At 41.1% G+C, this 18,409-nt stretch overlaps 1 protein-coding gene across 1 annotated transcript; it reads left to right on the top strand.

The window, feature by feature from the left end:
• Positions 1 to 15,858: 15,858 nt before the first annotated feature.
• On the top strand, positions 15,859 to 17,482 carry LOC109898820 (ATP synthase F(0) complex subunit C1, mitochondrial-like; the record flags this gene model as incomplete). The annotated part of the gene is given in 3 exon segments (XM_031835009.1): positions 15,859 to 15,949; positions 15,952 to 16,075; positions 16,256 to 17,482. Coding segments are annotated over 3 exon segments (330 nt in total), but the record flags the coding sequence as incomplete, so codon positions are not given.
• Positions 17,483 to 18,409: the final 927 nt, after the last annotated feature.

Below are 18,409 nucleotides of genomic sequence, written 5' to 3'. Positions count from 1 at the left end.
GGAATTTAAGGCTTATGAGTGTTTTTAACGATGCGTCTTTCCTACAAAGACCGACAATGTTACATGCATTTGCCAAACACCACGCAAAGAGAATGTTCGCTAAGTGTGTCGATATTGATAGGAGCGAAAGAAAGGCAAACATTGCTCTCGGGTCAGCTTTTTCCATTCATCTTACCTTAACATTAGAATTATTCCACAATACTGACAATTAATCAGAAAGATCTCACCAAGGAATGCAAATATTGAGGCAGCTTATTCTAATGCTTACCCTATAATACACTAAATAAAGATTTGGCACTTTGCACACAAAATATTGAGGCATTTACAGACATCCTACAATTAGCAAAATAGAACATGGTTGGATGAACATGACATTTATAAAGTATTCTGACCCCTTGACTTTTTCCACATTCCATTACGTTACAGCCTTATTCTAAAATGGATTACATAGTTTTTTCCCTCAATGACAGCATAAACTTTTTGTTTTATTTTAGCAAATGTATTTAACTTATGCCATTTATATAAGTATTCAGACCCTTTACCACTTTGTTGAAGCACCTTTTGCAACGATACAGCCTCGAGTCTTGAGTATGACGCGACAAGCTTGGCACACCTGTATTTGGGGAGTTTCTCCCATTCTCTGAAGATCCTCTCAAGCTGTCAGGTTGGATGTAGAGTGTCGCTGCACGGGTATTTCCGGTCTCCAGAGATGTTCGATCGGGTTCAAGTCCGGCCTCTGGCTGGGCCACTCAAGGACATTTGAGATTTGTCCCGAAGCCACTCCGTCCTTCACCCCAGTCTGAGGTCCTGAGTGCTCTGGAACAGATTTTCATCAATGGTCTCTGTACTTTGCTCTGTTCATCTTCAACCCATTCTTGACTAGTCTCCAAGGCCCTGCCACTGAAAAACATCCCCACCGCATGATGCTACCACCACCATGCTTTATCTTGTTAAGCCTATGGTTTCCCCTACAGGAATACACCCCCCTTTCAGCTGAAACGGTGGCGCAGGGAATGCAAAAATATTTGTAGAAAATATTTAACCTCCACACATTAACAAGTCCAATACCTCAAATGAAAGATAAACACCTTGTTCATCTACCCAGCGTGTAAGATTTTTAAAATGTTTTACGGCGAAAACACAGCATATATTTATGTTAGACCACCACCAAAACAAAGAAAAAACGTAGCCATTTTGTACCACAAAAGATAAAATGACAAAAGCAGGATTTAAAAAAAAATCATTCACTAACCTCTTGAAAATCTTCATCAGATGAGTCATATGACATGTTACACAGTACATTTATGTTTTGTTCGATAATATTGCATTTTATATCCATAAATCTCGGTTTACATTTACGCCATGTTCAGAAAATTCTCCAAAATGTCCGGAGGAATTATAGAAAGCTACGCCAGATAACAGAAATACTCATCATAAACTTTGACTAAAGATACATGTTCTACATATAATTAAAAAGATACACTGGTTCTTAATGCAACCGCTCTGTCACTTTTTTAACGTTACGGAAAAAGCCTAACATTGCAATAATCTGAGACGGCGCACAGACGTAACAATATTTCTCCTATGTTGGAGTCAACAGAAATACAAAATTACAACATAAATATTCCCTTACCTTTCATCTTCCATCAGAATGTAGTGCAAGGAGTCCTAGTTCAACAATAAATCGTTTTGTTTCATAATGTTCAATTCTAGTGTCCATGTAGCAGCATTTGCTACCACTTTCAGCTCAAATGCCCGAAAAATGACTTCTGGTCCAGGATAATTTTGCATCAAAACTTCCAAATTACATATTACAGGTCGACGAAACTGGTCAAACTAAGTGCAGAATCAATCTTCAGGATCTTATAATCATACAAATCGATTAGCATTCCAACCGGGCCATCCATGTTCATCTGGGGCTGATTGGAACAGACGAAGCACTCCAACGCATATGCGCCTTCAAGCTCCTGAATCTTTTGCGACACTTTAGCACTTTCCTTCCCATTAGGTCAAAGTTCACAGCAAATGCTCCATTACACTTTCTACTGAATGAGGACATCTAGTGGAAGACATAGGAAGTGTTTCCAGATCCATAACTTGTTGGGAAGGGAGGGGGCGATGACGTCAAAGTTGCCCCAACTTTCAGGATTTCAAAACTAGTTTGCAAGATTGCCTGCCCTGTGAGTTCTGTTATACTCACAGACATAATTCAAACGGTTTTAGAAACTTCAGAGTGTTTTCTATCCAATTTTAATTATAATATGCATCTATTAGCAATTTAGGACAGATTTTGATGCAGTTCACTATGGGCACGCAATTCATCCAAAAGGGAAATACTGCCCCCTATCTCTATCTTAGGGATGGTGCCTTGTTTCCTCCAGATGTGACGCTTGGCATTCAGGCCAAAGAGTTCAATCTTGGTTTCGTCAGACTAGATGAATGGTCTGAGAGTCTTTACGTGCCTTTTGGCAAAATCCAAGCGGGCTTTCATGTATTTTTACTGATGAGTGGCTTCCGTCTGACCACTCTACTATAAAGACCTGGTTTGGTGGAGTGCAGCAGAGATGGTTGTCCTTCTGGAAGGTTCTACCATCTCCACAGAGGACCTCTGGAGCTCTGTCAGAGTGACCATCGAGTTCTTGGTCACCCTGACCAAGGCCCTTCTCACCCAATTGCTTAGTTTGGCCGGGAGGCCAGCTCTAGGAACAGTCTTGGTGGTTCCAAACTTCTTCCATTTCAGAATGATGGAGGCCAATGTGTTTTTGGGGACATTCCCCAGATCTGTACCTCGACACAATCTTGTCTACGGACAATTCCTTCGACCTCATGGCTTGGTTTTTGCTCTGACATGCACTGTCAACTGTGGGACGTTATATAGACAGCTGTGTGCGTTTCCAAATCATGTCCAATCAATTACATTTACCACAGGTCGACTCCCAAGTTGTGAAAACATCTCAAGGATGATTAATGGAAACAGGATGCATCTGAGATCAATTTCTAAAAATCTGTTTTCATTATGGGGTATTGTCTGTAGATTGAGGATTATAAAACAATTTCCCCACAGGATGAAGCCAACCCTCTCCGCCCTTCTGACGCGGAACGCCTTGACAAAGTCGTCAATAATTTACCGACCTTTGACCCCTTCCCGGGTCAGCCAAGAGACACTGAGACGTTCCTAGCTGACATAGAGGACGCATTGGATGGCTACCCGAACACTACGGGGTCTGACAGGGTTTACCTGTTGAAGCGAACGTCGAACAGACACGTGATGAGGTTAATTAAGAATAACAGTTACATGTAGTGGAGTTACTTTGGTAAATGTTGAATTAATATGGAAATTACAATCATTTTTTTGGGCAACATCCATATATGTCACAGCAACACATGCTAAACGATTATGCTAAACTTGTCACAGCTTTGAAATTAGAATTCAGTGGTACTGCGACTCAGAAACACGATAGTGTTGGTGTTCAAATACTGGAGAGTCGAGACCAAATCACGGACGCTGGACAGAGTGGATTTCAGTTGTAACAAAAGGCAGTTTTAATGAGTCAAAAGATATCTTGTCCTGCAGTTTTACGTGCACGGACCTAGTTCAAATAACTCATTAAGTTAGTCAGGTGAAAAAGGGACCTAGACATTGGTCACAGCAGATTCTATACATGGAATATGTAGGTGGAGTCTTGTCGTGTTGGTCTTCTGACTGGTCCCGAAGGGTTGGAGGCGGACCTGCTCTAGCCAGAGCAGGAGCCCCATTGGTGCACAGCAGAGTCTTGTTCTGAGCACCCAACCAGTAGAGGGGGGTGAGATGTGTGTTTATACAAGGAGATATTTGTGCCTCAGGAAATCTGCTACAGGAGAGCAGAGGGGGTCAGTTTTATGGCTGGGTGTATGTGTTCTTGCGATGGAATGTCTTTGTTTCCTGGGGTGGTAAGAGAACAGAGCTGAGGGGGGGTAGTTTTATTGCTGGGTGAGTGAGCTGGTTCCTGTTTTAGCAGGGGTACGTAAGATGATTTGAGTCAGGCGGTTTGGCTTGGCGCTGTATAATATATGAGCTATGTGTATGAATGTTTACATATATATATATATATAACAATAGCTCACTGGCTAACATTGTCAAACAAGCTCGGAATGAACACCCTCAAGCCGACTATCATAGGCTTCGTTCAACTTACTTTGGCCTACTCACTGAAACGGGAATGGAAGAGCTGTTACTATTCAAACAAATGTTTGTCGAACATGTATCCCACCTTCATTACCTACTTGGGCCGTACAGCCCACGTTGGCTTGCCTATCTTACAACTCAGAGCTTGCAAGCACAGCTTTTGAGGCATCAAAATTTCGCAATGCTAAGAGCTCTGGCAATTCGGTTTTGAAGTTTGACCACTCACTCCAGTTAGAGGGTGTATTATCAGGTATTGGAGCGTTGAGAGATGACGCAGAACAGGTTTCTTCCATGAAACCACGATTCCAATAACAACCGCGGTCGAAATAACTAAAGTATGTAGCCATTGAAACGACTATCGCTACAATCGACCTGTTCCATACGTTCCTTCACCCAACCCACACAGTGTCAGAGTAGGGTAACAAAGGACGATCAAAACGTAGACCAGTGTTCTCTAGAAGTTCCACTATGTCAAGAACTAAAGCAAGAAACATTTGAGAAAAGGGTAAAAGATTAAGGACTAGACGGGGAATTGCCGGACACCGGGTCCGCAGGAATTAACACCCTTAGAAAGGACGTTGAAAATCAAATTTCTCTCACTCGAGACCCTATCCAGGCCCACTCGATCAAGAAACACGCCCATGGGCTTTGACTATAGACTGTTACAAAGGTTGCGAAGAAAAAGCTAAAAAGCTTCGCTAAAGCCCACTCAAAATCCGAAAAGTCTCTGCTTTCACCTTGAACAGAAATGGCACGTCCCATCATTGCGAATGACCACTCCACTTTGTGGGGAATATGTCCACTAAACGCTACTCTAAACGGCCATACCTGGAAACGCTTAATTTGTCCTGTGCTAATTGATTCGGGCGCGACAATATCGCACATCTCTCAAACATTGTTAGATGAACTCAAAAGGTTTTTGAAGCCAACTAAACGTTGGTTAAAAGTGGAACGATGCGACACTACACTTCAGGGGTTTCACGACATCGTCTCTCACATTGAGAGTGATGCTGAAACTACACTTCCAGGACGTATCGCTTGTTCACCCTGTGTATGTTACCAGCCTCGAATCTGAGCCCCTGCTACTCGGAGCCGATTTGATGTATCGGTTATTCCCACTGAAGGATTGGAAAACCAACCATGTATGGTCACAGTGCCTTCTTCTCAGAGACTGCTGGCTCAAAATCATGAAAAGAATGGTCAATCAGCAAACCTGATTGACCATTCTTTTCATGATTTTGAGCCAGCTGTCTCTGAATGAGCGACTTCCCTCCTCCTTGAAGTCGTGCAATACTGTAGTTGAGATGAACTTCTCTTGCCCTTCAGACACTTCCGCAAGCACTGCGGCTTTCGTAGCAAGTAAAACATTGACGTGCAGAGTGCACTCTGCTTCCGATGATACATCTTCCTCTTTGTGGGGGACTGTCACCCCTTACAATGATGCTAATGGCATAAGTCCAGCAACTGACCCAATGACTGGTGAAACACCTTGCGATATCACAGACAGATATCCTTGTCTCAGTTCGCAGGTACTGAAGAGGTTGCCACACGCGGACACTGTGGTGACTGACAGGCCTCGACATCCACTGAGCATTTTGAAGCACAAACACCAGGAGATTTGGTTGAAAGGTTACAGCCATTCTCATAACAATGTGGCCGCTGACAACTCGTACATGGGGTCCAACCTTTTCCTTGGTGCTTCGGATTCTGAACAGGTTGCAGCCTACCTGGATACTGGTTTCTTTCCCTTGGTATGTGCACTTGTGTAAGCACCAACACACACGTACAACAGAACACTTAATGAGAATGTATTTCTTGGATCTTCTGAAGGGTCCGAACAAAATACCAGCCTTAAAGTTGAAAATTGACTCTGAGGCCTTTGACTCTACAGCTACATTACTCACAAGTTTCTCCACGAGGTCATCCCTGCAGACTGCCTGAAACCATAATTAGTCATTTAGGTCAACATTGTATCATTCAGAGATCCTCACTGAACTTCTGGAGAGAGTTTGCTGCACTGAAAGTAAAGGGGCTGAATAATTTAGCACGCCCAATTTTTCCGTTTTTTTTTCTTTTTTTTTTCGTTTGAAATATCCAATAAATGTCGTTCCACTTCATGATTGTGTCCCACTTGTTGTTGATTCTTCACAAAAAAAATACAGTTTTATATCTTTATGTTTGAAGCCTGAAATGTGGCAAAAGGTCGCAAAGTTCAAGGGGGCCGAATACTTTCGCAAGGCACTGTAGATGATTATGGTGTGATAGCTATATTTTGTATATGTTTTTGTTTTCATTCCTTTTTGTTTAATTTCCCTTGACAAGTTCCCCATACAACCATCACTTAGTGCCACAACACCGCTCATTTGGGAAGAAATTTTATTATATATTTCATGAGTGTGCGTTGTTAATATCTTCCTAAGTTACTGCCTAGATCCACCAGCCTGGACGACCAGACGACGGGTCCGGAACGTCGATCCCAATCGGCCTGCTCCATTTGCAGAAATCCTACCCGGGTTGACCACCAGAGGGGGACTGTAACGACGTTCATCAACCGGACATCCACTGGCCATCCTTGTGGTGGACGACTTCACTTTCAGAGAGCTTACCAAGGGAAACCACCAGAGGGGGACCGCAATGGCGATCATTAATCGTACATCCACTGCCCATTCTTGTGGTAAACTGCTCCACTCTGAGAGCCTACCAAGGTCGACCACCAGAGGGGGACTGCAACGCTGATCCACAACCAGGACTTCACATGGTCGTTATTTTTGTCGGTTTGCAACTTGCAGGATAATCACAAGATTGAACCCACCAGACTGTCACGATGTGGCCCTTTTGTGTGTATATTGTGGATCCCCCCTCTCCCACCACAGGTTTTACAACTGTCATAAATTATTGGTAGAAACTCTCTTTGTTGCCATGGAATATGGAGTGAGAGAGCCTATGGAGAACAAATACATTTTTCTTGCCCAAAACTCTTAATCCCCAAAATTGGAGAATTAAACAATATTTCTATTTTTGAGAATGTGGGAATTGTCCGGGGGTATTTAAAGAACAATCCTGTTGAATTGGTTTAATTGTGTGACATAAGGAAAGACAGTAGAACAATATACGGTGCCTTGCGAAAGTATTCGGCCCCCTTGAACTTTGCGACCTTTTGTCACATTACAGGCTTCAAACATAAAGATATAAAACTGTATTTTTTTGTGAAGAATCAACTACAAGTGGGACACAATCATGAAGTGGAACGACATTTATTGGATATTTCAAACTTTTTTAACAAATCAAAAACTGAAAAATTGGGCGTGCAAAATTATTGGGTTGTGCAATGGGACTCCCAATCACGGCCGGTTGTGATACAGCCTGGAATCGAACCAGGGTGTTTGTAGTGACGTGACGCCTCAAGCACTGAGATGCAGTGCCTTAGACCGCTGCGCTACTCCGGAGCCCCAAATATATGTCTTAAATATCTTTATTTATATATGCGTTATCTAATTTAGATTGGACTGTGGCATCTGACCACAGTACCCGTAGGGCATACCCATAAAACTTAGCGGTCAAAACATGGAAATGGTTCCAATTGTTTTTCCACCATTAATTTCCACCATAGGGGATTTTAGAAACACTTCAATTAAGGGGTGTTTAGTGTAGGCTTGCTCTGGCGTGCTAATTTGATAACCATGTAAATCTCTCTTGGACAAGGTGATTTTTATCCATATATGTGGCTCTATTTACTCTCTAATTTGAAAATGCTAATTAGCATCAAATAAGTTATCATGCAAAACTACAAATCACTGCATGCTCCTGCACGTCATCTCGAGCTGACACCTTTGCTAACAGGTATTGTCATTTTAAAACTTGCACAAGACAGTTCACAGAATTGTCCATTTAAATAAATGTTGCCAATTTATTCATTACTACATTTAACTAACATTAGATAGTTAATCCAGAGATTCTTACCTTTGCCTCAATTAGTCAGTCTCGTCCAGATCATGACATTTGTAGTTAAATTAGTAGCTAATTAGCATTTCCTTTTTGGGGGGGTCAATAAAGGCAAATATATTGATAAGTCACCTTGTCCGAGAGTGGCTATTCCCTAACTGGGGTATGTGTACCTCCGTCGGGGGTATGCCAAAAAAATGTGATTCACATTTTCAAACAGTCCATTTAGATTTTCCAACGGGGCTATACATTTGGCTGATGTTTTTCTCGCCTGAGTAGCCTTGTTTCACTGCCAAACAAAACATTAAACCATCTAGTGTAGAGCGAAATAACAACACAATGTCTAATACAGGTAGCCTAGTCAAATAATTAACATCCAACCGTTACCCTCTCGTGGGAATTCCACTAATAGTCCGTATGTAGCCAAACGTAGCTGCTGCTAATTCCATTTGCTCGAAAATTGATAAATCGTTAAAAAACATTAGACACATACCAGCTGTACTGGTCGTACTGCTACTACTAGCAGTACGACACCGATCGACGACACAAGTTGTTCTGCCTCCATGAGCACGTCCAATGCTAGCATCAGTAATTCTACATTTGTTGCTAGCCCAGCTAGCATGGACACTGACAGTTGTGAATCTGATGCAGCCGAAGAGCTACTGCCCCCTTACCCGGGAAAGCACCGAACAGACCGGGACGTTGGACCATCGAAGAGGTGCAAATATGATGAACTACATTGATTTGGGGTTCAATTATATTCCTCAGCCACAGTGTTATATGTGCAAAAGTACTATCTCACAACTCGATGAAACCTTCACTCTTGCGCAGACATTTAGAAACAAAGCATGCCAATTTGAAAAATAAGCATTCACGGGAGTGAAAAGCATTGTATACTATTAATAAGAGGCTAGAAGCAGCTTATATGGTGAGGTACCGAGTGGCTAGGACAGGCAAGCCCCATACTATTGTGGAGGACTTAATTCTTCCTGCTGCCGTGGATATGGCTGGGGTGAAAAGACGATCAAAACTGTACAGACAATGCCTCCATCAAACAACACTGTTTCACGACACGTCAGTGACATGGCAGGAGATGTTTTGAAATAATTACTGCTTCGCAAAGAAGTCAGTGAATTCTATGCGTTACAGCTGGATGAGTCAACAGACGTGGCGGGCCTGGCACAGCTCCTGGTATATGTCTGTTACGTTTAATGGGGGGTAATTAAGGAAGACATCCTCTTCTGCAAACCACTGGAAACCAGGACAACAGGAGAGGATATTCTTAAACTACTGGATAGCTTTGTGACATCAAATGGACTTTGGTGGTCAAGATGTTGGTATCTGTACTGATGGTGCAAAAGCCATGACGGGGAGACATAGTGGAGTGGTAGTTGCTCCCGACACCACTTGGGTACATTGCAGCATCCACCGAGGGGCTCTCCACCGAGAGGCACTTGCTGCCACTGGAATGCCTGACAGCTTGAAAGACGTTTTGGATACTACAGTGAAAATGGTTAACTTTGTTAAAGCAAGGCCCCTGAACTCTTCTGTATTTTCTGCATTATGCAATGATATGGGCAGCGACCATGTAACGCTTTCACAACATACAGAAGTGTAGGGGCAAAGTATTGATATGTTTTTTTTAAAATTGAGAGACAAGCCTAAAGTTTTCTCTACTGACCATAATTTTCACTTGTCTGACTGCTTGCATGATGAGTTTCTCACACGACTGGCCTATCTGGGTGATGTTTTTCTCGCATGAATGATCTGAAATTAGGATTACGGGGACAACTCAACTATCTTCAATGTGCGGGCTATGATTAAGAAATTGAAGCTCTTGTCTGTCTGCATTAATTGCCTACCGTCTGTAAGCTGTTAGTGTCTTAATGACCGTTCCACAGGTGCATGTTCTTTAATTGTTTATGGTTCATTGAACAAGCATGGGAAACAGTGTTTAAACCCTTTACAATGAAGATCTGTGAAAATACACAAGAGTTCAGGGGCCTTGCTATTTGGATTTTTAGGAATTATCTTTGAAAGACTAATAAAGGGACATTTCTTTTTTTGCTGAGTTTACATAGAGGTCCTCAATCAATAATTTAAACTGCCTGAGTGGCACCAGTACATTTAGCTGCAGTGAACTCTGCATATTGTTCCACAAATTAGGGGGGAAAAAACTAAACACGGATTTTCCGACATTTGTTGAGACCGAAGGGATCTCTAGTGTTATCCATTCCAGTGAACGGGTTTGGTAACTTCTTCTTATCTTAATTAATGAATTTACATGTGGAGGGAGTTTCTGTAAGATTGCTTTGTAAATAAATAAAAGAGAATGCAGCTCTCTTAGACAGAGAGGTCCGTCCCACATTTTTATACAGACTACAATGATGAGTCCTAAAATTGTCCCCTGTGATAAAACATATTGCGGAATGATAGACGTCCAAGACGTTACCGCATGCATGTAAACAGGGAGAAGTGGGGCGGCAGGGTAGCCTAGTGGTTAGAGTGTTGGACTAGTAACTGAAAGGTTGCAAGTTCAAATCCCCGAGCTGACAAGGTACAAATCTGTCGTTCTGCCCCTGAACAGGCAGTTAACCCACTGTTCCTAGGCCGTCATTGAAAATAAGAATTTGTTCTTAACTGACTTGCCTAGTTAAATAAAGGTAAGAAAGTGATGCTTGAACAATCTTTCTCCTATTTTTAATACTAAGGCATGATTTATTTCAATATAAAACACCTATCTTGGATCTTAGCTTCTTAGATTTTTTATATGCGTTACGAAGGATAACTTGTCATCAACCCAGACACCCAGGTACTTATATTGAGAAACAAGCTCAATTTGGGCTCCATTTATAGCGCAAATATGCAGGTCCTCAGGGTCAACATTTTGTAACCTAGAGAACAGCATGAACTGTTACTTGTATTTAGCACTAATTTTCTCTGTATATATCAACGATGTCGCTCTTGCTGCTGGTGATTCCCTGATCCACCTCCGCAGACGACACCATTCTGTATACATCTGGCCCTTCTTTGGACACTGTGTTAACTAACCTCCAAATGAGCTGCAATGCCATACAACACTCCTTCCGTGGCCTCCAACTTCTCTTAAACACTAGTAAAACCAAATGCATGCTTTTCAATATGTGGACAACTACAAATACCTAGGTGTCTGGCTAGACTGTAAACTCTCCTTCCAGACTCGTATTAAAACATCTCCAATCCAAAATAAAATCTAGAATCACTTTCCTATTTCTCAACAAAGCCTCCTTCACTCACGCCACCAAACATACCCTTGTAAAACTGACTATCCTACCAACCCTCAACCTCTGTGATGTCATTTACAAAATAGATTCCAATACTATACTCAGCAAACTGGATGCAGTCTACCACAGTGCCATCCATTTTGTCACTAAAGCCCCTTATACCACCCACAACTGCGACCTGTGTGCTCTCGTTGGCTGGCCCTCGCTACATATTCATCGCCAGACCCACTGGCTCCGGGTCATCTATAAGTCTATGCTAGTTAAAGCTCCGCCTTATCTCAGCTCACTGTTCACCATAGCAACACCCACCCGTAGCACGCGCTCCAGCAGGTATATCTCACTGGTCATCCCCAAAGCCAACTCCTCCTTTGGCTGTCTTTCCTTCCAGTTCTCTGCTGCCAAAGACTGGAACGAATTGCAAAAATCGCTGAAGCTGGAGACTTATATTTCCCTCACTAACTTTAAACATCAGCTATCTGAGCAGCTAACGATCGCTGCAGCTGTACATAGCCATCTGTAAATAGCCCACCCAATCTACCTACCTCATCTCCATTTTGTTTTATTTACTTTTCTGCTCTTTTGCACATCAGTATTTCTACTTGCACATCACCATCACCATTAATTCACTACTATGGCCTATTTATTGCCTTACCTTCTCACGCCGTTTACACACACTGCATGTAGACTTTTTTTCCTATTGTGTTATTGACTGTACGCTTGTTTATTCCATGTGTAACTCTGTGTTGTTGTTTGTGTCGCACTGCTTTGCTTTATCTTGGCCAGGTCGCAGTTGTAAATGAGAACTTGTTCTCAACTAGCTTACCTGGTTAAATAAAGATGAACTAAAAAAATTAAATAAAAAATGTATGATCTGTAAGTGATTTCTGAATTGAATCAAAGTCATGCTGAAGTTCACAAATGGCCAGCTGCACTGAGGTGGCACAGGAATACAAAATGATGTTAACTGCATAGAGATGAATGCTGCAAGAATTAACAGTGTTTCCTAGGTCATTAATATACAAAGTGAACAATAATGGACCCAAAATCGAACACTGAGGAACACCTTTTTAAATCTCAAGAAATTCTGGTTTAGCCCCATTTATCAAGATGTCCTGAGTTCTGTCGCTAATATAATTTTGAAACCTTATACAGGCTGTATATCCCAGGCCTACTCTTGATAATGTCTTTAGCAAAAACAGAATGATAAACAGTGTCGAATGCCTTTGACAGATTAATAAACAAGGCAGCACAGCTCTTTTTAGCATCCAAGGCATTGACAAGATCATTAATAACAACTAGCACGGTTGCTGTGGTAGTACCATGCCCGGGCCTAAACCCTGATTGGTTTATATTAAGAATACAATTATCAGATAAAAAGGAACAAAGTTGTACATTAACCAAGGATTAAAGAATTTTAGCTAAACAGTAGTCTTGAAATGGGGCAATAGCTGTCAAGATCATTTGTAGCCCCACCCTTATGGAGTGGCAATCATTGGAAAATAAAATTGATGACCTATGATTACCCTACCAACGGGACATTAAGAACTGTAATATCTTTTGTTTCACCGAGTTGTGGCTGAACGACGAAACGGATAATATAGAGCTGGAGGGATTTTCAATGCACTGGCAGAACAGAAATGCTCCGTCTGGTAAGATGAGGGGTGGGGGTGTCTGTCCTTTTGTCAATTACAGCTGGTGCGTAATGTCTAATATTAAAGAAGTCTCGAGGTATTGATTGCCTGAGTTAGAGAACCTTATGATAAGCTGTAGACCACACTATCTACCAAGAGAGTTCTCATCTATATTATTCGTAGCTGTCTATTTACCACCACAGACCGATGCTGGCACTAAGACCGCACTCAACCAATTCAAAAAAGGCCATAAGCAAACAAGAAAATGCTCACCCAGAAGCTGCACTCCTAGTGGCCGGGGACTTCAATGCAGGCAAAGTTAAATCAGTTTTTACGTCACGTGCAACCAGAGGAAAAAAACCTCTAGACCACCTTTACTCCACACACAGAGATGCAAACAAAGCTCTCCCCCACCATGGATTACAGGCAACATGGGGCTAAATCAGAATTTCTTGAGATTTAAAAAGGTGTTCCTCTGTTCGATTTTTGCAGTCCAAAACGATGTCCTCTCCGTTCAAAAGAAATTCCTCCATTTGGGAATCAAAGCTATGCTAGCTAAATGAATCGTCCTCCAACAATCTGTCTCACTTTCCCGTGTGTGTACATCTGTATATCTAGACTTAGATTTAGCTTTCCCTGACTTAGTCGCCATACTGATTGATATATAAACAGCTGAAGATGCCGGCTCCTTCCAGTATGAATCTTCAATGGTGAATGACCCTCTTTACGCCGGAGTTTACTACATGGGTTGGTCTTCCAACACATAACCATTACATATTGCCGTTTACCTCAGCTCATTGGCTATCGACCAAGCTAAATTTCAAGACGATCAGTGGTCAGTGGGTTAAAATACAGTCAATCAACGAAACAGTGGTCATATCATTGGTGCACAATGATGTCATTACTTGTTGTCTTCAAATCGGTTTCTTTCAGTCAATACGTCCCGTGAAATGACCCATCACGTTTGGTTGTGTTACAAACAACCAGTTAATTGCAATGAAACCAAACATGACTGGAAAAGTCACGTTTAGTGTGTGCATTTACATCAAATGTGTTGGCGCAAATTGAATGAGACGGAATTCACGACACAAGCGGTTCACAAAATGTTTCGTGTTAGGCTATAAAAATGGATTTTATCAAACAAAACACCATTCATTGTGTAACAATGAGCATTGGGATTGCAAACAGAGAAAGATAAAGGAAGACAAACAGGAAGAAACTATTTATTTTATTGCAATTTGTGATTTTGTTACGCCTGTGCTGGTTGAAATAGTTTTTTTTATGGGGCTCTGTCCTCAGATAATCGCATCATATTCTTTCGCAGTAAATCCTTTTAAAAATCTGACAACAGTTGGATTAGCAAGATTCTAGGCTTTCGAAACATGTGAGATACTTGTATTTCCATGAATGTTTAATATAACTATTTATGTAGCGATCAACGTATGTTGTCGAATTTAATCCCGCTAACGGGTTCGGTGCGCAGAGAGGTTAACTAGTTGCAAGGTCTTACTCACATCGGCTATGGAGAGTGTGATCACACAGTCATCCGGAAAAGCTGGTACTCTCATGCATGGTTCAGTGTCACTTGCCTCGAAGCGAGCATAGAAGGCATTTATCTTGTCTGGTTGGCTCGTGTCACTGGGCAGCTCCGGCTGGGTTTCCATTTGTAATCCGTGCTAGTTTGCAAGCCTTGCCATATCCGACGAGCATCAGAGCCCATGTAGTAGGATTTGATCTTAGTCCTGTATTGATGCTTTGCTTGTTTGATGGTTCGTCGGAGGATGTTGGTCTCTTTTCCAAATGTGCCCTGTATAATGCATTATAAAATACACATTAAACACAATATAGAGTACCAGTCAAAAGTTTGGACACACCTACTCATTGAAGGGTTTTTCTTTATTTGTACTATTTTCTACTTTGTAGAATAATAGTGAAGACATCAAAACTATGAAATAACACATATCATGTAGTAACGTGCTTCTCCACCTGCATTGCTTGCTGTTTGGGGTTTTAGGCTGGGTTTCTGTACAGCACTTTGAGATATCAGCTGATGTACGAAGGGCTATATAAATAAATTTGATTTGATTTGATTAGTAACCAAAAAAAGTGTTAAAACAAATCAAAATATATTTTATATATGAGATTCTTCAAAAGTAGCAACCTTTGCCTTGTGTTCTCTCAACCAGCATCATGAGGTAGTCACCTGGAATGCATTTCAATTAACAGGTGTGCCTTGTTAAAAGTTCATGGAATTTCTTTCCTTCTTATTGCGTTTGAGTCATCAGTTGTGTTGGACATGGTAGGGGTGGTATACAGAAGATAGTTATTTGGTAAAAGACCAAGTCCATATTATGGCAAGAACAGCTCAAATAAGCAAAGAAAAATTACAGTCTATCATTACTTTAAGACATGAAGGTCAGTCAAAGCGAAACATTTCAAGAACTTTGAAAGTTTCTTTAAGTGCAGTCGCAAAAACCATCAAGTGCTATGATGAAACTGGCTCATATGAGGACTGCCACAAGAAAGGAAGACCCAGAGTTACCATGATTACCAGCTTTAAAGCTGCCAATCATGTTGAGGACAGATCTTTGAGGGAGGTAGGGCATGAAAATAGTAGTTTATAATTATTTCTCTCTCATCTCTTGGTCCATTCATTTCATTTCAAACAACCCTCTGCCTCTCTTCTAAATGATACTGAACCTCTCTGCAATGATCTGAATGTTGTCTTAATCTTACATGTTTGTAATATTTATCTTCAAGCTGTTTTTATGGTCAATTTGGTCATTTTAGTCCCCCCAAAAATATATAAAAAAATATGATTTAAATTTTAAATAATTATTTAAAAAATTATTTAAATTTACAAATATATATTTTTTGCTCCCTGGTTAGTACTGCCCTTGTGCCACAGAGCACCTTTTTCCAGGTAGCACTGAGGGGTTTCCAGACTAGCGCGTGAGCAGAGACATTGACACAGCAGCCAAGTTCATTGGCGCTAGAGCTGCCACAGTTGGAGTGGCCGGTTCTGGTGCTGGAATCGGGACTGTGTTCGGCAGCCTTATCATCGGATATGCAAGGTAAATATTGCCATTAGTAGATATGGTGCCCTACTATATACCCTCAACAATGTGCATCTTTGCTGATTTTTCTCATATGCTTTTTTGACATGTTTAGGAAAATGGTTAACAATTGCTATGGCTGCAAGTCTCTCCCACAGCTTTGATTCATGGATCTAACAAACTTGTTTTTCTCCCCAGGAACCCCTCCCTAAAACAGCAGCTTTTCTCTTACGCTATCCTGGGATTTGCCCTCTCTGAAGCCATGGGTCTGTTCTGCTTGATGGTTGCTTTCCTGTTCCTGTTTGCAATGTAAATATGTCTTCTGCAGATGGTGATCATGATTTTGAAACTACAGCTGTGACTACCTATTTTACTCGAGCAACCAAAATTGTTCCGTGTTGGTCATGAAATTGTACATTTTCCAAGTTTTTGTTGAAGGATGACAAATCAGAAGGCATGTATTGTAAATATGTTACCAATTACAGAAATTTCACTATTTAAAATGTGAGTTATTTTGTATATTTCCTTGCAAAACACTTTCAAAGGAACACCAGATTTTGGATTAAGATGTATTTCTCTATAGTGTGTGCCCTTGAGCTCAAAACAAAGCATATAGTTATGTTAACTGCAGGTTGGTTGCAATCAAGTGAGTTTAAGTAAATTACACTACTTTTGGTTATCATGTGTTTCTTAATTGCAATAAATCAACTTTCACCGGTGTAATACAATTTCCTCTATTGCTGTTCCATGAAGATAAATGGTCAACATGTTTCTGCTTTACATTTATTTTTGGGGCTTTTGGAACTTCCATTTGATGTATGTTAAAGTTGCCCAGAGATGCTGATCTTGGGTCAGTATTGCATTAGAATTGGCGAAGTTGATCTGAGATCTAGGGGAAAATGTATTCTGACGCCATACATTCCTCTCGATCTTGGAAAATATTTTAGAGTTGAGATGAGATTTAGTTCAACTGTTGGATTGCATATGAATAGACACTTCCAATCTCTTTGTAGTGAAGTAGATCACAAACTTGCATTTTGAGATTATAAACTTCTTGAGCGCTATATTAATAGCGGTAAGTAAATTTCTCACAGCGGTTAGATCCTGTGCAGAGACATGAGCACTAGGCTTACTCCCTGTGACACAAGTGCCTGGGCTTTGAATTGACCCCGTGTAGATGGTGCTATACTGCACCACTGTAACTCTGCGTTGTGTGTGGTTGATAGAGACTATAAATGTGGACTTTGGAGATCAGGTAGTTTTAATCAAACAGAACTCACTCTCTGCATCCTGCATCTGCATCCAAAAGGAAATAAAACATTTGTAGAGCACGTATGTTCTGAGAATCGTCGCCTCTTTCTCTCTCAGTGCATCAAAATTATTTTTGAATACAAAAATTAATACACTCTCTCCTTATTATACATAACATATTTTACATAGATAAAACCACATACCTGCATCCAAAAGGAAATAAAATATTTGTAGAGCATGTATGTTGCCTCTTTCTACAACAGATGCACAATAAGGAGGGACTGGGATCATTCGAGGAGCTAGCCATCGTTCACACATACAATAGCCTGCTAATACCTTAGCTAGCTATTAACCACATGTTGAATTCAGAATGTTGATATGATCCTAAAAAGTACAATTACAAGTGCATCTTAACAATACCATCCACTTATAAGTAACCTCTAAATATACATCATTATTCATGAACAAAACACTGTGTGTATGACTTTGTACTTAAAATAATCAAACTTTTCTGGAGACAGAAAAAGTGTGCCTACCTCTCTCAGTGCATCAAAATGATTTGAGCACGAGCACGCAGGGCAAAACGTAAGTACACACTCCCCTTCTCCCAGGATGCAGGCATGCATAACAAATCAACACAACATATTAATATATGAACCTGGTGAAATTCACATAGTACTTTAACAACTGTTACACCCGTATTATCGCTTGCATTGCTTTGTAGTACAGGGATACCCTTTGTTGGAGCATACCTGTTAGCTTTGGCTTGGCACAAAGGAGGATGCTGTAAGACAGGGAAGGGGTGATTATTGTAACTGGCTGTATGTGAGTGGACGGCGAGCTGTGCTGATAAATGGCTTTGGACCTGTCTGATCATGACCCCCCCCCCCCCTGGCTATGACCATTATTCTTCAACCGCTCAGCCCATTCACACTTCCAAAAACAAACTGCTTCGGCTCCCATCCTGATTTTTAACTGTTTTTGTTTAAATACTTATATGCTTTGTATCTATTTCAGCTCTTAGCTGCCAACTACAGCCTACATGTGTAATAAAACGACTGCTATTATGGTATTATGGCACAAGGCCTGGGCTTTATCTGG

The sequence above is a fragment of the Oncorhynchus kisutch genome, linkage group LG11 (assembly GCF_002021735.2).
Source record: "Oncorhynchus kisutch isolate 150728-3 linkage group LG11, Okis_V2, whole genome shotgun sequence".
Taxonomy (NCBI): Eukaryota; Metazoa; Chordata; class Actinopteri; order Salmoniformes; family Salmonidae; genus Oncorhynchus; species Oncorhynchus kisutch.
Note: the sequence above shows the minus strand (reverse complement) of the source record. Positions and strands in the feature narration are given on the sequence as shown.